The sequence below is a fragment of the Heptranchias perlo genome, unplaced genomic scaffold, assembly GCF_035084215.1.
Source record: "Heptranchias perlo isolate sHepPer1 unplaced genomic scaffold, sHepPer1.hap1 HAP1_SCAFFOLD_1582, whole genome shotgun sequence".
NCBI classification, from domain to species: domain Eukaryota; kingdom Metazoa; phylum Chordata; class Chondrichthyes; order Hexanchiformes; family Hexanchidae; genus Heptranchias; species Heptranchias perlo.
Genome location: NW_027138842.1, coordinates 7,662 through 29,074, shown reverse-complemented (window position 1 = coordinate 29,074; position 21,413 = coordinate 7,662). Strand labels below are relative to the sequence as shown.

The window sequence follows — 21,413 nt, the reverse complement described above, 5'->3', positions numbered from 1 at the left end:
ATGCTTTGTGCGTTTACACACATGCACTGAAAACCTTTCTTAGACCTTCTCGTATTCTCTCTTAGTCTGATCCCATCTAATAGCGTAATATTTCTTATTCTACTGCTATCTCTCGCCCTCTCTCAATCCTTTATGCACCTTGTTTCTCCTTTCCAATGCTACATCCTGGTGCCCAACTCCCTGCCAAATTAGTTTAAACCCTTCCCCACAGAACTAGCGAACCTCCCCGCAAGGACATTGGTCCTAGCTCCGTTGAGGTGCAACCTCTCCGGCCTGTACAGGTCCCACCTCCCCCAGAACTGGTCCCAATGCCCCAGGAATCTAAAGACCTCCCTCCTGCACCATCTCTCCAGCCATGCATTCATCTGCTCTATCCTCCTATTTCTATACTCATTAGCGTGTGGCACCCGGAGTAATCCGGAGATTACTACCTTTGCGGTCTCTTTCCTAGCTCCCTAAACTCTTTCTGCAGGACCTCATCCCTCTTTCTACAGAAAGAAAATGATGAGTCTTTTCCTTGGGTGGAGGCTTCTCATCATGAAACGTTTTCCGTTCAGATGCCGACTAGGGTACGGTGATTTCCCAACATCCTATATTTGTGATTGGCCTTTACATCTGCCCCTCAGTGGCCAGCAGTCCTCATAATTCAAACCTGCCCCAACGTTCCTATACTGGGTGCCTCTGAGTAACATATGGTCTCACTTGCTGCTGTGTTATTGATCCAATAATTAAATGTTGAGAAGGGCAGAGACGTGACTTTGTTCGAGCGGCTAGGCTTGTCTTAGAGCGTAACTATCTCACTCCAAGCTGGACAGGACAGGCTGAGTCCAGCTTAACTAGCAAGCTTCGTGTGTCTCCTCACTATCAGCGCAGAACCATTTGCTTGGTATTTATTCATGTAAATTCTGGTGAATTCTATTTACCATGCTCTCCTTGTGCCTGTCAGAATGAGCTGCACAGGTAACACCCTTAAGGGGATCAATTTCACTCCTGGTGAGGGAGGAAAACTGGCATTAGCAGATCGGCTGCCCCGCCCGTCACACGCCCCGCCTGAATTTCATTTCCATTGAAGTGAAAATGGCCCCTTTAGTGCTACAATCTCCCCGTCATACGTGAGACTCCGCTTTTCTTAGAAGAGAAAAAAACGCAAACAGAAAGTTTGAAAATTCCCATTCCTATTTAATTCTAGTGCCATCATCACTCAGACCCCTTGCAAAGATGATGTTAATGTAAGCAAACTACTCAACTGGAACAATGAGCAAAGGTCTAGAGAACAAGTACAAAACGCACAAAGTTTGAGCAAGGTTGGAGATGAGAGAAGGTACATGCAATAGATGCCCAGAGATGGGAGTTGTGTCCGGGTCAATCGGCACCTTTAAAGGGGGCTGGATCGATATTTATTGAGAATGGAGATTAGGAATTGTAGAGATATTCACACAGCCTGGTATTTTATAAGGGAGGGGCTCCTTAAGGTAGGGGGGGGGGGGGAAGGGTTAAACAGGTCGGGGGAGAAGGTGCCTGACAGAACAATTGTCCATGAACTCCGGATAGAGCAAGTTTGATGGGATGAATGGCTTTTTTCAGTCCAGAATTTGTACGTAGATTGCAGCTTTCTAAATCTACTTCTAAAGAATATTTTAGGAATAAAATCCTTCCATTCTCAATTCAATATTAAACATAACAAGACCCAAAAACACACCCTTGCTTGAAAATTCCAGCAGTCCAACCATTAAACATAAAACAAATAAACAAAGTTTTGTAGCCACCTGCCTGATGTCTCAGTTGGTAAGACCAGCATGCAACTGCCACATAGACCACAAGGTCCTAGGTCTGGTTACCAGTCTGTACAGAGATATCCAGGGTGGCGGTGGCGGTGGCGGGGGGGCGGAAATCAGCCAGGTTTCCCCATTGCTTATCTTAGAGTCATAGAGTCATAGAGTTATACAGCACGGATAGAGGCCCTTCGGCCCATCGTGTCCGCGCCGGCCATCAGCCCTGTCTACTCTAATCCCATATTCCAGCATTTGGTCCGTAGCCTTTACCCAGTGTTCTCCTACTACAGGGTGAGAGATTACATGCATGCGCATGGGACTATTAGGTGAGAACCCAACACAAGATCAAGCTCAGCTCAGCTGTGATGCCCTCCACGGTCAAATAACCTGCCCGGCTTACAACTGGAAGAATGGTGTCTTGGGCAAGGCACCGCAGACCATAGCCCAGCCAGAGTCAACACTTTCAGGGGATGAGAGAAAACTGAGTGGATGGGGGAGTGGGGGGGGGGGTGGGGAGATGATGAATTGATGATGTTCTGCAGATTGAGAATACATGAAGTACATCATTAATACTTCACCATTCAAGGTGCCACTGCTATCGAACCAAGGGAACATTAATCCCACTAACTACCAGGTGAGTAGGGGGAGCTGCCCCCAATTAGAAGTGACTGCTCACCTGCACATCCTGGTGAAGTATTTTAGATAATCCCACATACGATAGGGTTAGCAGCCGAGAGCCAAACAGGCGTCACAACTTCAGGTGCTCCTGCAATGGCACTCACCAGCTGCGGCCTTTCCTGTCCTACAGCCCCGTCTCAACCAGTTCCATCACCAGCTTCATGCTCCTCAGCACACCACTCACCCGTCCTGTGTCCTGTAGACTGCACAGCAGTCTGTGGTTAGTCCCCTCATCATCAGAGCTTTTTTCAGGCTGTCTCTCACCGTCACCCCACATCGTGCCGGGACCTGGAAAAGACAACAGGGATTAAGTACCCAACATACACCAGTAGACTCTCCTGTCTAATTTGGGCAGCCCCTTGACTATTGATACACAGCAAGAATGTTGTAGTCAAAGATCAGACTGCTCTTTTGGCTATTTTACTTTGTAACTCTTGTTCCTCCTCCCTCCACAATTGTTCCCATGCTTTCGTTCTTTTCACTTTTAACACGAAACACACAGTGTTTGAACAGTTATATGTTCAAAAAAGACAAAACCAGATGCCAGGTCAAAGATTTTTAAAACATCATTTTTGTTTGAAGTACTGAAATGTTATTGGTGCCATACATCAGTAATTGTTTTATCGATGTAAAGTTTGACACATTTAAACAAGGAACCAGTGAATTGAAATGTCCTCACTTACGACCAACAACATTCCTGCAAGACCAGAAACAATAACAAGGAAGTGGGAGGCCTCACAGCTCATTCAAGACTTGGGTTTAAATATATGCTCGATTCGCACCCCATACACACAATGACATTATCCACAGTCATTATTGGTCTCCCGACAAAGAGGATGGAGGTTTGCCCACGAGTACGGTGCAGGCTGGGCGCGCGCCCCAGTACGGTGCAGGCTGGGCGCGCGCCCCAGTACGGTGCAGGCTGGGCGCGCGCCCCAGTACGGTGCAGGCTGGGCGCGCGCCCCAGTACGGTGCAGGCTGGGCGCGCGCCCCAGTACGGTGCAGGCTGGGCGCGCGCCCCAGTACGGTGCAGGCTGGGCGCGCGCCCCAGTACGGTGCAGGCTGGGCGCGCGCCCCAGTACGGTGCAGGCTGGGCGCGCGCCCCAGTACGGTGCAGGCTGGGCGCGCGCCCCAGTACGGTGCAGGCTGGGCGCGCGCCCCAGTACGGTGCAGGCTGGGCGCGCGCCCCAGTACGGTGCAGGCTGGGCGCGCGCCCCAGTACGGTGCAGGCTGGCGCGCGCCCCAGTACGGTGCAGGCTGGGCGCGCGCCCCAGTACGGTGCAGGCTGGGCGCGCGCCCCAGTACGGTGCAGGCTGGGCGCGCGCCCCAGTACGGTGCAGGCTGGGCGCGCGCCCCAGTACGGTGCAGGCTGGGCGCGCGCCCCAGTACGGTGCAGGCTGGGCGCGCGCCCCAGTACGGTGCAGGCTGGGCGCGCGCCCCAGTACGGTGCAGGCTGGGCGCGCGCCCCAGTACGGTGCAGGCTGGGCGCGCGCCCCAGTACGGTGCAGGCTGGGCGCGCGCCCCAGTACGGTGCAGGCTGGGCGCGCGCCCCAGTACGGTGCAGGCTGGGCGCGCGCCCCAGTACGGTGCAGGCTGGGCGCGCGCCCCAGTACGGTGCAGGCTGGGCGCGCGCCCCAGTACGGTGCAGGCTGGGCGCGCGCCCCAGTACGGTGCAGGGTGATTTTTATCCCCATCCCAGGAGGTAGCATCATTACTGCAACTCACTCAGCAGACAGCAGGAATCTAACCTGGGGCCTTCTGGTCCGCTTACCCACGCCTTTACCAGCACAACCACCAGGGGCAGCCACTGGTAATTTCCCCCCCTCCAATGTACGGAGGTTTGATTGGGCTTCTTGCTCGCTGTATGGTTTCCTTCTGCTTTGTTGTGACGGGCAGGAAATGTTTCTTCATGCTTTTGACAGAGAATGTTAAATGGGAGAAGTAGCACGAAAGAGACAAAATAAACCTGCCGGGAAGCATTCACTAAAGGTGCCATGGTTGATGGTTGAAATGATATCAATGGGGGCGGCATTCTACAAGGGTTTGACTCGTGAACAAACCGATGGACCCCGTCTCTGCTTGACGAGGGTACCCTTCCTCTTCAATGGCGCCAAATCAGACTCTTCAACCAGTCCACATGAATTGGAGTGCAATGAGAGTTAAGTATCAATGGCAATATTTTATAGACATCCAAGGGTTTGATCAATTATTTTCAAGGGTCAGGCTCAACTTTCACCCTCCACTTAACAGATTCAAGCCCTGACAGAGCCTCCTGCACAAAGTCCACGGAGAGAAACGGCTTCCAAGAACATTATGGTGAAGTTTATCCCTTTGGTATAATCTTCCCTGTTCTTCAAAAGGTAGACATCCTTCACATACATGGAGGATAGAGCAATCAACCAGCCAGAGACAAAGTACTGAGAAGGTGCTACTCTGCAATTCTGTGACAATGATGCAATCTTTCCCATCATGTACTGGAATAGGGTGTTGAACTATAGGAAAGGAAAGAACTTGCATTTATATAGCACCTTTCACAACCTTCAGGATGTCCTAAAGCTCTTTACAGCTAATGAAGTACTGTTGAAGTGTAGTCACTGTTGTAATATAGGGAAACACGGCAGCCAATTTGAGCACAGCAAGATCCCACAAACAGCAATGAAATACGTGGCCAGATAATCTGTTTTAATGTTGCTGGTTGAGGGATAAATATTGGCCAGGACACTGAGGAGAACTCCCCTGCTCCTCTTCGAAATAGTGCAATGGGATCTTTTACATCCGCCCAAGAGGGAAGATGGGGCTTCGGTTTAACATCTCATCTGAAGAAGGCAGTGCAGCACTCCCTCAGTACTGCACTGCAGTGTCAGTGTCAGCCTGGATTATGTGCTCAAATCTCTGGAGTGGGGCTTGAACCCACAACCTTCTGACTCAGAGGTGAGAGTGTTACCACTGAGTTACAGCTGACACCGCATATTGCTAAATCAGCAGAGTCAGGAGGATGTCATGCTACAATTGTACAGTGCTCTGGGCAGATGGCATCTCAGGTACGGTGCCCACCTTTTGACTGTGGAGGCACATACTCTGCAGGTGGTGTAGAGAAGAGCCCTGAGACTGGATCTAGTGTCAGGGGTCTGAGTTATGAAGAAAGACTGGAGATATCAGGGCTCTTGAAAGGTGGTGAGTGAGTGGTTACCTCACGAGCTGTACATAAGGAATTAAATGGTTTAAGAAAGATCAATTTGAAGTAATAAGTCAAGGTAAAACCATGACAATAGGATATGGAGGCACAGGATGAAACCAGTAAAAGGCAAATTAAGGATTGAAGACAAGTTGTTCTTCATATAAACAGTGATCAACACAGAGTGGACTTCTAGACAGGGCAGTGGAATCAGAAAACCTGGGAGTCATTTCAGAGAGTTCGATGCTGTGACGAGGGGTGACGGATTGTAACTTTTTCTTGATAGATGAATCAACATTGGACAGAATAGCTTTCTCCTTCCCACAGGCTGGTTCTCACTTTCTCTCCTGCCCCCTCCTAGTATAGAGGCAGCTTGCTGTGTAGGTTCCCAGTTATATAGCAAGGGGACAATTGGTCAAAAACAAATAATGCCCTATCAGTAAAAAGCAGAGTTCAAAACGTTGGTACAGCTATGGTGAGAATAAAAAGTGAGAAAGACCCTATAAAAAGTGCACAAGCATCCTCTCGCGCTCTCTCTCACACTCTCCCAGCCAGCAGATGGTCAAAAAGATGAACAGAGGGTTGAAAGTCCAGGAAAATGCCTCGAGGGACTGAAAACTAGAGGGTCCGAGGCCAGTGAGGATGGCGATCCAATTTGTTTCAGGGGTCAGTGGTCCAAACTCACAGATTGATGGTCAGGGGCTGTCCAGTAGTCTGAGGAAAAGGGTGGCTTTGTACCATTAAAAACATTGCTGCAGTGATCAAACCTTAATAGCAGCCCATCCTTGCAGGACTGAAGGGGAAGTGCCCCCCAGCTCCATTGTCAGCCTGTTTCACGAGGCAGGATTCTGCAATACAAAACCACTACCCAACAACGTCCTTACCCACGTACATCTTCTTTTTGCTCCTTCTCATCTTGTCGACCATCAGCTGTGCTGGACACCCTGCTGTTTCCGATCCTCCCGGGCCCATCTTGACTGTTCCAGTGCACCAAATCCCCTCTCCCTGCAGCTATTCTGCTGGGCTGTGTCCCATTAGCAGGAGTGCAGTTTCCATTTAAATATCACAGAGCTGGGGGAGTGGGGCAACAGCTGGCTCCATCATCTTTGGCAGAATTGCTTTGCTAGGAGGGAAAGCCCAAAGAGAATGTGACCTGTGAGACAATCCCAGCCCACTGGGCTGATAGTTCTAGGCTTAAACACAATATATACAGTGCACTCAAAGGATGCAGAAATTAAAGGAGAGCACTAATAAACAAAAATGGAGCTCAGGGTCCAAACCACCTTGACACACTGTTTCTTTTTTCGTCCATTTTCCATATAGAGGGAAATGGAAAACTGCAATGGCAATCGATCAGCAAACTGAATCTGACTTTATTGGGGCGCACTAGACAGATGATGTAATTAATAGGGTACAGGGGCCACATTTAATGGGGCACACTGGGCACACGAACAGGGTTCACATTTAATAGGGCACACTGGGCACACGAACAGGGTTCACATTTAATAGGGCACACTGGGCACACGAACAGGGTTCACATTTAATAGGGCACACTGGGCACATGAACAGGGTTCACATTTAATGGCATACATGAACAGGGGACATATTTAATGGGGCACACAGACAGGGGACACATTTAATGCTGCACACTTTTCCTGGCTACAAGGTATTCAGGAAATATAGGGGAGGAAAAAAAGGAGGGGGGTGGCAGGTATTGATCAAATAAACTATTAGTTGTAGTTGAGGGGATCAAATGCAGAATATATTTGGTTAGAATTAAGGAATAGAGGAGCTATTTTGCTACTGGGTGTATAGTATAGGCCACCAAATAGTGGGAAGAAGATAGAGGAGCAAATTTGCAGGCAAATTACAGAAAGATCCAAGATCTATAGTGATAATGGGGGACTTCAATTATCCCAATGTAGGCTGGGACAGCAACAGTGTGAAGGACAAAGAAGGGCAGGAATTCCTGAAACGTGTACAAGAGAACTTTCTTGATCAGTATGTTGCCAGCCAAACGAGGAAGGAAGCAGTGCTGGATCTAGTTCTGGGGAATGAAGTGGGGCAGGTGGAACATGTTTCAGTAGGGGAGCATTTGGGGACCAGTGATCATAATATTATTAGGTTTAGAATAGTTATGGAAAAGGACAAGGAACAATCAAATGTGAAAACACTTAACTGGAGGAGGGCTAATTTCAGTGAGTTAAAAACGGATCTTGCCCTGGTGGATTGGAATCACAAATTAGTGGCAAAACAGTAATTGAACAATGGGAGGCCTTCAAGGAGGAGATAGTTTGGGTACAGAGTAGACACATTCCTACAAGGGGGCAAAGGAAGGGCATCCAAAGCTGGAGCTCTCTGGATGATTGAAGATATAGAGATTAAAATGAAACAGAAAAAGGAGGCTAATGACAAATGCAAGGTTCATAATACAGTAAAGAACCAGGCTGAATACAGAAAGTACAGAGGAGATCTAAAAAAGGGAATAAGAGGGGCAAAGAGAGAGTATGAGAATAGATTAGCGGTTAACATGAAAAGGAACCCCCCCCGCCCCCCACCACCAAAGTCTTTTAATATATAAATTGTAAAAGGGTAGTCAAAGGGTGGGACTGATTAGGGACAAAAAAGGAGATCTTCTTGTGGAGGCAGAGGGCATGGCTGAGTTACTAAATGAATACTTCGCATCAGTCTTCACTAGAGAAGAGGATGCTGCCATTGTAGCAGTAAAGGAGGAGGTAGGAGCGATATTGGAGAGGATAAAAATAGATAGATAAAGAGGAGGTACTTAAAAGATTGGCTGTACTCAAAGTAGAAAAGTCACCCGGTCCAGATGGGATACATCCTCGGTTACTGAGGGAAGTAAGGGTGGAAATTGCGGAGACTCTGGCCACAATCTTCCAATCCTCCTTAGATATGGGGATGGTGCCAGAGGACTGGAGAATTGCAAATGTTACACCCCTGTTCAAAAAAGGGGAGAGGGATAAACCAGACAATAACAGGCCAGTTCGCCTAACGTCGGTGGTGGGGAAACTTTTAGAGACAATAATCCGGGACAAAATGAATTGGCACTTGGAAAAGTATGGGCTAAAAAATGAAAGTCAGCACGGATTTGTTAAAGGAAAATCGTGTTTGACTAACTTGATGGATTTCTTTGATCAAGTATCAGAAAAGGTTGATGAGGGTAGTGCGGTTGATGTTGTGTATATGGACTTTCACAAGACATTTGATAAAGTACCACATAATAGACTTGTTAGCAAAATTAAAGCCCATGGGATTAAAGGGACAGTGGCAGTGTGGATACAAAATTGGCTAAGGGACAGAAAGCAGAGAGTAGTGGTGAGCGGTTGTTTTTCAGACTAGAGGGAAGTATACAGTGGTGTTCCCCAGGGGTCAGTATTAGGACCACTGCTCTTTTTGATATATATTAATGACCTGGACTTGGGTATAGAGGGTATAATTTCAAAGTTTGCAGATCACACGAAACTCGAGAATGTGGTAAACAATGTGGAGGACGTGGACAGACTTCAGGAGGATATAGACTGGTGGAATGGGCAGACACATGGCAGATGAAATTTAACGCAGAGAAGTGTGAAATGATACATTTTGGTAGGGAGAATGAGGAGAGGCAATATAAACTATATGGTATAATTTTAAAGAGGGTACAGGAACAGAGACCTGGGGATACACATAAGCAATCTTTGAAGGTGGCAGGACATGTTGAGAAGGCTGTTAAAAAAGCATATGGGCTCCTGGGCTTTATTATCAGGCACAGAGCACAAAAGCAAGGAAGTTATGCTAAACTTTTATAAGATACTGGTTAGGCCGCAGCTAGAATATTATGTTCCATTCTGGGCACCAAACTTTAGGAAGGCTGTCAAGGCCTTAGAGAGGGTGCAGAAGAGATTTACTGGAATAATACCAGGGATGAAGGACTTCAGTTATGTGAAGAGACTGGAGAATTTGGGGTTGTTTTCCTTAGAACAGAGAAGGTTAAGGGGAGATTTGAGAGGTGTTCAAAATCATGAACAGTTTTGACAGAGTAAATAAGGAGAAACTGTTTCCAGTGGCAGAAGGGTCAGTAACCAGAGGACACAGATTTAAGGTGATCGACAAAAGAGCCAGAGGCGACATGAGGAAACTTTTTTTAAGCAATGAGTTGTAATGATCTGGAGTGCACTGCTTGAAAGGGTGGTGGAAGCACTTTCAAAGGAGAATTGGATAAATACTTGAAGGGGAAAAAAATTATAGGTCTATGGGGAAAGAGCAGGGGATTGGGATTAATTGGTTAACTCTTTCAAAGAGTCAGCACAATGGGCCGAATGGCCTACTCCTGTGCAGTACCTACTATGATACTATGAACAGGAGACACATGTAATGGGGCACACTGGGCACATGAACAGGGGACACATTTAATGGGGCACACTGGGCACATGAACAGGGGACACATTTAACGGGGCACACTGGGCACATGAACAGGGGACACATTTAACAAAATTAATAAAAGAAACAACCTTTAAGGGAGAGCTCCGTGTGACTAGGAGTTACAGTAGGTGCACGTGGGGAGTGTTAAGGAAATACATTTGGATTATGTCCACAAAGGTCCACAATACAAGTGATCTTATTGTTTTCCGGTCTTCATGAACTAAGGACCACTTGTTGGCCTGCAGTTGTTCCTCAGAATCTCATGTCACTCCTTTCACTGATTTTACTCACCACAGTCCTCTGTTTGTTGGGCAGGAAGACTCGAACAATGGGTTTCTGAGGTGATTTGGGGTTGGCCCTCGAACTGTCACTTGGGTTCTGTAACAAGCCCGGAGAGTTCTGAGTGACAGAAAGGTTGGTACAGGGCTCCATCAAGTCCGTCAGGGTGGGGTTAGTGTTTGGGAACTCCGTGCCGTTCCCCATGGACTCCAGCAACTGCTGCTCACGCAGCTGCAGTGCGTCCAACTTGCTTGTGTACTCTTCATATGCCTGGAACAGAATTCAGAATGGAAGCTACTTAGCAATTGAAGAGTGGTAGTTACTTTTAACACTGCTCCTATTTGCATCTTCATTAATGTAGTGCAACCATGGCAGACTGAAATGAATCATTTAAGCACTCGTCCAACGGAACTTCAGTTAACAGCATCCAGGGATTTATCAAGAACATACATACTGCATGTAAAGCATCACTTTAAAGAGTCTTCAGCTTAAACCATTACATTAAACTTGTGCAAACTCTAAAACACAGGCTCAGTACCACTTAACCAGGAAGCCAGTTAATAACTATAGAATCTTACAGCACAGAAGGAGGCCATTTGGCCCATGGTGCCTGTGCCGGCTCTTTGAAATAGTTATCCAATTAGTCCCGTTGCCCCGTTCTTTCTCTATGGCCCTGCAAATCTTTCCTTTTCAAGTATTTATCCAATTCCCTTTTGAAAGTTACTATTGAATCTGCTTCCCCCACCATTTCAGGCAGTGCATTCTAGATCATAACAACTCACTGTGTAAAAAAAAAATCTCTCCTCATCTCCACCCTGGATTTTTTTGCCGATCACCTTAAATCTCTGCCCTCTTGCCACTGGAAACAGTTTTTCCTTATTTACTCTATCAAAATCGCCCATAATTTTGGACACCTATTAAATCTTCCCTTGACTTCTTCTGCTCTATGGAGAATAATCCCAGCTTCTGCAATCTCTCCACATAACTGAAGATATAAAACATCTCCAATTGCGAAACAGTGGCTACTGCAGTCTGGATGTACTGCCTGATGGAGTTGGAAGCTTACTAAGTCTTTGGTTCAATCTCTGAATTAGCTGATCTCAGCAATTTGGGGCATTAGAAGTTGGCTATGATAGGTTGGGAAGCTTCATTAAAAAGCATGGCGGTGGCTAGGCAATGGTTAACATTTTAAGGAACGAATGCATGAATTGCAACAATTATACATTCCTTTCTGGTGCAAAAACACAAAATGAAAAGTGGCCCAACCATGGCTAACAAAAGAAATTAAGGATAGTATTAGATCCAAAGAGGAGTCATATAAAGTTGCCAGAAAAAGTAGCAAGCCTAAGGATTGGAAGCAGTTTAGAATTCAGCAAAAAAAGGACCAAGAGATTGATTAAGAGGGGAAAAATAGAGTGAGAGTAAACTTGCAAGGAACATAAAAATGGACTGTAAAAGCTTCTACAAGTATGTAAAAAGAAAAAGATTAGTGAAGACAAATGTAAGTCCCCTTACAGTCAGAAATGGGAGAATTTATAATGGAGAACAAGGAAATGGCAGAGCAATTAAACAAATACCTTGATTCTGTCTTCACAGAAGAGGACACAAATAACTTCCCAGAAATGCTAGGGAACCAAGGGACTAGTGAGAAGGAGGAATTAAAGGAAATTAGTATTAGTAAAAAAAAGAGCTGGAGAAATTAATGGGACTGAAAGCCGATAAATCCCCAGGGCCTGATAATCTGCATCCCAGAGTACTAAAAGAGGTAACCATGGAAATAGTGGATGCATTAGTTGTCACCTTCCAAAATTCTATAGATTATGGAACAGTTCCTGCAGATTGGAGGGTGGCAAATGTAACCCCACTATTTAAAAAAGGAGGGAGGGGGAAAACAGGGAACTACAGACCGGTTAGCTTAACATCAGTAGTAGGGAAAATGCTACAGTCTGTTATAAAGGATGTGATAACAGGACACTTAGAAAATATCAACAGGATTAGACAAAGTCAACATGGATTTATGAAAGGGAAATAGTGTTTGACAAACCTACTGGAGTTTTTTTGAGGATGTAACTGGTAGAATAGATAAGGGAGAACCAGTGGATGTGATTTATTTCGATTTTCAGAAGGCCTTTGATAAAGTCCCACATAAGAGGTTAGTGTGCAAAATTAAAGCACATGGGATTGGTGGCATGGAATAAAAATTGGTTAACAGGCAGGAAACAGAGAGTAGGAATAAATGGGTCTTTTTCGGGTTGGCAGGCAGTGACTAGTGGGATACCACAAGGATCAGTGCTTGGGTCCCAGCTATTCACAACATATATCAATGATTTGGATCAGGGAACCAAATGTAATATTTCCAAGTTTGCTGACGACACAAAACTAGGTGGGATCATGAATTGTAAGGAGGCTCCAAAGAGGCTTCAAGGCGATTTAGACAAGTTGAGTGAGTGGGCAAATACATGGCAGATGCAGTATAATGTGGATAAATGTGAAGTTATCCACTTTGGAAAGAAAAACAGAAAGACAGAGTATTATTTAAATGGTGATAGATTAGGAAATATTGATCTACAAAGGGACCTGGGTGTCTCTGTACACCAGTCACTGAAAGCAAACATGCAGGTGCAGCAAGCAGTTAGGAAGGCAAATGGTATGTTGGCCTTCATTGCAAGAGGATTTGAGTACAGGAGCAAGGATGTCTTACTGCAGTTATACAGGGCCTTGGTGAGACCACACCTGGAGTATTGTGTGCAGTTTTGGTCTCCTTACCTAAAAGGATATACTTGCCATAGAGGGAGTGCAGCGAAGGTTCACCAGACTGATTTCTGGGATGGCAGGACTGTCGTTTGAGGAGAGATTGGGTCGACTAGGCCTGTATTCACTCGAGTTTAGAAGAGTGAGAGGGGATCTTAATGAAACATATAAAATTCTGACAGGGCTAGACAGACTGGATGCAGGGAGGCTATTTCCCCTGCCTGGGGGGGTCCAGAACGTGGCGTCACAATCTCAGGATACGGGGTAGGACATTTAGGACTGAGATGAAGAGAAATGACTTCACTCAGAGGGTGGTGAACCTGTGGAATTCTCTACCACAGAAGGCTGTGAAGGCCAAGTCACTGAATATATTTAAGAAGGAGCTAGATAGATTTCTAGACACAAAAGGCATCAAGGGGTATGGGGAGTGAGCGGGAATATGGTATTGAGATAGAGGATCAGCCATGATCATATTGAATGGCGGAGCAGGCTCGAAGGGCCGAATGGCCTACTCCTGCTATTTTCTATGTTTCTACGTTTCTTTTAGAGCCTCTGGGCTGTGAAGTGGAGGAGATGCAGGAAGCAGAAAAAAAGACAGGATTTCAGCAGCAAACTGCTGGAAAGTACACGTATGGATGCTAGAGGATAGGACTGAGCTTAGCTGTAATGCCCCCACGGTCAAATTGCCCACCAACATTCATGGTCGAGACCCTCACATTAGGCCTTCAGGGTGGGAAACTGGGTTAAAAAAAAGTTTTAAAAGTTATATGATGCAAAAAAGTAATGTTCTAACATTCAAAGTAATTGTTAGATCAATTCAAAAGAATGCAGCAATGTCACATCACAGGCACCTGTTTACAAGTGAGATCTTCCCTCCAAGCTGTAAAGGAGCACCATGCAATGTCAAGGGGTATTTCCACAGATACGTGCTGCAGTATAAGCAGAGCCACTTAGAACTAGTCCCACTGGGGTCTGGAATTGAGCAGCTGGAGGTATGAATATAAACGGTACACTGGGTAGATGTGGAACAAATTGGGTGTGAACAGTGCAAGACTTCACATCACCTGTGGGTGAAACCATCAGGACCGAGAGAACTGGCTCCTTCTCCATCAGCACCAGATAGAGACATTACAGTGAGGGCCTCAAACCAAGCCCACACACTTCAAACTGATGCAAACAACTGATGTTAAAGTCGCTGCGATTGGACGGCCAATGTCCTTTGTAACCAATCGATTTGGTTCGAAATTTGCACAGTGACCTGTTGATCAGCTTCCTGTCAGAACAGTTAGAGGGAGGGGTAGCGAACATAGGCACATAGGAACAGGAGGAGGCCATTCAGGCCCTCAAGCCTATTCCGCCATTCAATTAAACCATGGCTAATCTGTATCTGTACTCCATCTACCGGCCTAGGTTCCGTAACCCTTAATACCCTCATCTAACAAAAATCCATCAATCTCAGTTTTAAAATTTTCAATTGACCCCCAGCCTTAACAGCTTTTTGGGGGAAGAGAGTTCCAGATTTCCACTCCCCTTTGTGTGAAGAAGTGCTTCCTGACATCACCCCTGAACGGCCTAGCTCTAATTTTAAGGTTATGCCCCATTGTTCTGGACTCCCCCCACCAGAGGAAATAGTTTCTCTCTATCTACCCTATCAAATCCTTTAATCATTTTAAACACCTCAATTAGATCACCTTAATCTTCTATACTCAAGGGAATACAAGCCTAGTCTATGCAACCTGTCCTCATAATTTAACCCATTTAGGTCCTGGTATCATGCTGGTGAATCTGTGCTGCACCCCCTCCAAGGGCAATATATCCTTCCTGAGGTGCAGTGCCCAGAACTGAACACAGTCTCCAGATGGGGTTGAACCAGAGCTTTATATAAATGTAGCATAACTTCCACCCCTTTGCATTTCAGCCTCCTTGAGATGAAGAGGTTTAAGAGGCGCAGGTGAGCAGGCTGTGTGCGGAATGTAACATCAACTTTTACCTCACCTCAATGCTTTATATTAAAAAAATAACTATGGAAGTCTGTTGATCTAACTTGGTCTCTGACAGCGTGGGAATTAGTGCTACATAGTAATGCTGTACAAGGTGACGTGCTGTTCCCACAGTCTATGCACCCAGAGTCAGCGTGCACACATGCACTGTTTCAGGAATCTGGCCCACAAACAGCCTGCGTGGATACTATAAATCCCTCTTGCAAAACAAAAGGACTGTCTTATGTCACTGTGCTTCTGTGGGTCACGGCGAGGTCAGCTCAGCACATTCATTCCTTCATTGGTGAGAGTCTGGAGTCTCTAAACAGCACGGTGCGCAGTGTTCCAGCAACAATCGCAAGCCTGGGAACGGACAGGCAGCCAAGGCTAAGTAAAAGGTAAGTGAAAAACTCATCATTCTGGTACTACCGCCAAAAATCACCAGGCCCACACCCAGTACTGCCAAAAATCACCAGGCTCACACCCAGTACTGCCAATAATCACCAGGCCCACACCCAGTACTGCCAAAAATCACCAGGCTCACACCCAGTACTGCCAATAATCACCAGGCCCACACCCAGTACTGCCAAAAATCAACAGGCCCACACCCAGTACTGCCAAAAATCAACAGGCCCACACCCAGTACCGTCAAAAATCAACAGGCCCACACCCAGTACCACCAAAAATCACCAGGCTCACACCCAGTACCGCCAAAAATCAACAGGCCCACACCCAGTACCGCCAAAAATCAACAGGCCCACACCCAGTACCGCCAAAAATCAACAGGCCCACACCCAGTACCGCCAAAAATCAACAGGCCCACACCCAGTACCACCAAAAATCACCAGGCTCACACCCAGTACCGCCAAAAATCAACAGGCCCACACCCAGTACCGCCAAAAATCAACAGGCCCACACCCAGTACCGCCAAAAATCAACAGGCCCACACCCAGTACCGCCAAAAATCAACAGGCCCACACCCAGTACCGCCAAAAATCAACAGGCCCACACCCAGTACCGCCAAAAATCAACAGGCCCACACCCAGTACCACCAAAAATCACCAGGCTCACACCCAGTACCGCCAAAAATCAACAGGCCCACACCCAGTACCGCCAAAAATCAACAGGCCCACACCCAGTACCGCCAAAAATCAACAGGCTCACACCCAGTACCGCAAAAAATCAACAGGCCCACACCCAGTACCGCAAAAAATCAACAGGCTCACACCCAGTACCAGCTCCCACAGGGCTGGAGAGACCTCCCTCCTCAGAACTTGTCCTCTTCTCTCTGTTTGTTACAGGCCAACAGTTCCACTGCCATTGGCAGCCCTCTGGCCCAGGGGCCATTATTCCTGCATGGTCCCAGATGATAACAGCAACATGCCATTATGCAGCATTCCTCAGAGAAAATAGGCTGATACTAAGCAAAAGGTGAAGGAAAGGGGTGGGGAGGGACAGACTAAAGATACAGTACAGTCGACCAGATTGGTCTATATGGAGATTTTTGAAGGCGGGAGGGTCAACTCTTTTGAGAGAGTGTGTGGCAGAAGGTAGGGACGTAATGGGTGGAAAGTCGGCCTCTGATGGTGGTGAAGGGGCCAGGGGGCAAATAGCAATCCGGTGTCAGAAGAAGAGGGAGGGGACTGGGGCAAACAGCTGGAGAGAGACATCTGAACATGGACGAATTTAAAATAAACACCAGGATTTGAACTCAGTTCACTGGGGCACAGGAGGCCAACGGAGCTGGGCGAGGACAAAGGTGATGTGTCTGCAGAGCGGAACTCCAATCCCGCAGTCCTGAGATAGCTGAAGTCTAAGGGGCAGAAGCAGAGAGATCGGTGAAAGAAGCGATCGGGAAATCGCTCGCATGAGGCGATGAACGCAGGGATAAGCAAGGAATCTTCTGGTAGTGGAACAAACCGGGCTGAGGAAATCTCAGATGAGGGTTGAATATATAGCCACCTAAGTAAGATGCCAGAGAGCTGGCTGGCACCATACCCCTAGCAAGTGTCAGCATCTTCAAGAGAGGAAAGAGAAAAAGGAATTGAGTGGGGGGGGGGGGGGGGGGGGGCGGGGGGGAGGAGTAGCTTCACCACCTGAATTGGTGATGTAGAACTCACTAATCCACAGAACAAAAAAAACCTAAACCCAAACCACCCTCAAAAGGAAAACATCTACACCATGAGCTTCCTCCTCAATCCCCCCCCCCCACAACTTCTCAGTGAATAGCAACCTGATTGGTATATCTGCCACACAATCTGAATATGTCTGTATGCTAACAACTTTCCTGAGCACACACCTTCTGTCCACAAACCTTACTTCTTCTGGTCACAATCTGTGGTCTTGCTGGTGCGCATTCAGTTTTGCCCTATCAGCTGTCAAGATGGTAGCTGCAGGCTGTGGCCACCAGGTAGCTCCATGGAGCAAGGTTCGACCACTTGACCTTTCTCCCAACTCGGTCACCATTTTGCATACGTAAAAAGAAAATCCATTCAACCACCAACTGTGGGCAACACCACAGGAAATTTCCTAGGGTATTTCAGTAATCGTGTACACTCACCTCCAGGTAGATAGAGGGTGGGTTATGGTCCCCCCCAAACTTGTCCAACAAGGCTTCAATATGCTCCTGAGTTAGTTTGATCATCTGCTTGATATTCCAAACCTAATGAAAGAGAAAACGTGAAGCATGTTAACTCAAACCAAGAGAGGCTTTACAAAAGATTGAGTGAGGAGAGGTGGGGGGGGGGGGGGGGGGGGCGAGAATAGTCGAAGGACGAAGTTTCATTTGTCACAGCCCAACCATCACCTGGGGATACAAGCTTCTCATTTACACTTGCGCAAGAGCTTAAATTCTTTGAATCAACACTACCGCTCATTGGAACACTCAGAAGGTGAAGTTCATACTTTATACTCTATCTCTATAACATCTTCCAGCCCCTACAATCCTCCAAGATCTCTGCGATCCTCCAATTCTGGCCTCTTGCGCATCCCCAATTTTCATCGCCCTACCATCGGCGGCCGTGCCTTCAGCTGCCCGGTCCCTAAGTTCTGGAAATCCCTCCCTAAACCTCTCTACCTCCTCTAAGACGCTCCTTAAAACCTACCTTGTTGACCAAGCTTTTGGTCACCTGTCCTAATATTTCCTTGTGTGGCTCATTGTCAAATTTTGTTTGATAACGCTCCTGTGAAGCCCCTTGGAACATTTTACTACATTAAAGGAGTTATATAAATACAAGTTGTCGTCGTCGTTGCAGTAAACTAAGAGTTCAAGTATTTGCATTTTGAAGTTATTTGTTACGTGCATTCACTCTCATCTGCAAAAGAACAGCAATCTGGCCTTCTGCCATTTAAAACTCAATGCGAAAAGTCCCCTGGAATCCAAGTATTATTGATGTACAAATTTTCAACCCCAACAGCTAGACTTCAAATAAGTAGTTAGAACGTTTCCCTGTGGAATACCATAGGGCATTCTGCCAACAGACCGCAGAGAAGCCTTTAGATACCAGACTAGTCTTAACATTGACGTATCTTATCACCTCGCCAGCTTCTCTCAGGAGGCCAGTACTGTACATCCACAGGAACATCCCTGTAGGAACCCCTTGGGTCACCTTGCCAGAACAGACATTCAAATGCTCAGCCAAGCTTAGGAAATCCAGATACAAAGCAACATCTTGGGCAATACAGCTCACAACTTTCTACTAGGGGCCAGAGAGTCAATATACTTCTCATATAAGCCAGAAAAAAACATTGCTAGATTAGCAACTGAAGAATCCGTGATGGAACGTGTCACACATACATCCCAGAGAGCACTGTCAGGATCTCATCACATCAGGTGTGAACAGGCAAACTTCACTTCCATCCACTACCAGTGGAAAAGGGTGGAAGTTATGCTACAGTTAGACAGTATAAAGCTTTGGTTAGATCCCATCTGGAGTACTGCATTCAGTTCTGGGCACCATACTCCAGGAAGGATATATTGGCCTTGAAGGGGGTGCAGCGCAGATTCACCAAAATGACAACGGGGCTTAGAGGGTTAAGTTATGAGGACAGGTTGTACAGGCTCAGCTTGTATTCCCTTCAGCATAGAAGATTTAGAGGTGATCTAATTGAGGCGTTTAAGATGATTAAAGGATTTGATAGGGTGGATAGAGAGAAACTATTTCCTCTGATGGGGGAGTTCAGAACAAGGGGGCATAAACTTAAAATCTGAGTTAGGCCGTTCAGGGGTTATGTTAGGAATTACTACTTCACACAAAGGGGAGTGCAAATCTGGAAAACTCTCCCCTAAAAAGCTGTTCTTCAGGTGTCAGCCTAGACAGCAAGTGCGGCCAACCACAATTCACCCATAGTGGGAGCCATAGCCACACTCCATCCTACCCTCACCCAATGTCCCTATACACATACTTTCAAGCAGGGTTCACAAGATAAAAATCAGGAGCAGAAGCCCTTGTTAAGTTTCCCCCCATCCCTAGACCAGAGATTGTAGATCCCCAATTGCAGCAAGGTTGAGACTGAGACTGAAACTTGGTCGGACCAGGAATAGAAACTGGTCCTACCTAGGGTGTATGGCTTAGTGCTACGCCTATCGCCCCAAGCAGGTTATGAAAGAACCTTGCATCCATTGCCCTTTCTGATTAAAAAAAAAAGTCCTTTCACAATCTCCAAATCGCCGCCTGAGCTCCCTGGATGGCTTTGTGGGGAAATGACCACCTGGCGTGGGGAAGTGGCCATCTCTGGTCTGTGCTAAGCCAGCTGATCGTTGTTAGATGATAACTTCTCTCAGGACCCATGGGTTGGAGACAATGTGCCAATAAGTCATTGCTTTCAGGAGAGGTGAAAATTGGGAGCAGGGAGGGAACGAACGGAAAGACGATGCCTACCAAAGCATTCGGGACTTCAGATTTTTAGTACTTTCAATTGTTGACCTCATCAGGATACCCAGCATAAAAAGATTACCAGGTCAGATGGTGTCACAAAACAGAATCGAGTTCAATAGAAATGCAGACAAGAAAACACGTGCTTCACCTGGACTGGTTAATTCAGACACCCGACACTGATACACTCAATCCATTTGTTAATCCAACAAGTGAGTCTTGCTTGCTCATCAGCTTAGTCCTTGCTGGCCTCGGCTGGTTCACCAAACTCACCTCCTCCTCTCCCCGCCCAGTGCTTTAAGCTTAGGATCCTCGCTCTCATCTTAAAATCCCTCCGTAGCCTCATCCCATCCTACCTCCACACACTCCCGCATGTAATAAGCTGGATATCCCGGTGGTGAAGGATAGAATACCACAGCCTGCTCTTCAGTTGCTTCCAAGCCTTTATTCCCAGAGATCCACAATATACACACCACACCCTAGATCAGCTCTCTTATATATGGGTACGAGAGCCCCAGTTGATACACACCACCTGAATAGCAGCCCTATATCTCCCCTTTTCCCCCCTGCCCAAAACACTCTGTTCCTCGTCCATCTTTCACTCCTCCTTGGCCCACCAGAGCCTTTAGCTTCCTTGGTCCTGCTCCCTGAAATATACTCCCTGCTATATAAATGCAAGTTTTTGTTGTTGAATTCCCTCCCTTACCCCCTCTGCACCTCTCTTTCCCTCATTTATAGACATCCTCGAATTTAATCTCTGACCAAGCTTGTGGTCCTTCCTCCTAATCCCTGCTTTTCCAGACACCGTGTCCGTCTCCCATATGCCTCTGTGAAGCACCTGGAAGGATTTCCGTGTTAAAGGCGCTGTAGAAATGGGAGCTTTCGTCAGCATTCTACACAAATCCTGAGCAGCACTTTTCTTCATTGAGGGAGCCAGGTGAAGGCCGAGACGCAGGCTGTAGGATGGGACCAAGATTGAACAGAGCATTATGGAGATTCGACAAATTAGGAAGTAGTGATTATATTGGGCTAGGGTGAGTTTTAAAAGCCTCTGGATTGAATGGAAAGACTCTACAGAAACAATGCTGGAAGCAGAATCTGTAATAGCTTTGAAAGGGGAGACAAATACCTAAAAAAGAAAAATTTATAAAGGGTTTGGTGAAAGGGCAGGGGAACGGGACCATGTAGATAGTAGAGAGAGGGCACAGGAGCAATGGACCGAATGGGGAAAGGGCAGGGGAACGGGACTGAGGGGAGAGCTCTTTCAGAGAGAGGGCAGAGAAGCGATGGGATAAATGACCACCCTCTGTGCTGTAAAGTTCTGTGACCGGGGAGGTAAGGAGTTCCACAATTTTCAGGTGCTAAGTATGAGTTAAGAGTGAGACACGGTTCAACGGTGAGCACGCAGGGGGAAGGATGAGCTATTTGCATCTTAGATGGAACAAGAGAAACTTTAAAGGAGCACTGACATAGTAGTATAGAC

The 21,413-nt window shown here is 46.8% G+C and overlaps 1 protein-coding gene across 1 annotated transcript; it reads right to left on the bottom strand.

The window, feature by feature from the left end:
• Nucleotides 1-2,634: 2,634 nt before the first annotated feature.
• LOC137309293 (serine/threonine-protein kinase B-raf-like) lies at nucleotides 2,635-20,918 on the bottom strand (the record flags this gene model as incomplete). The annotated part of the gene is made up of 4 exons (XM_067977551.1): nucleotides 20,769-20,918; nucleotides 17,617-17,718; nucleotides 10,339-10,596; nucleotides 2,635-2,738 (listed from the first exon to the last, which is right to left on the bottom strand). Coding segments are annotated over exons 1-4 (614 nt in total), but the record flags the coding sequence as incomplete, so codon positions are not given.
• Between the last annotated feature and the right edge of the window lie 495 nt (nucleotides 20,919-21,413).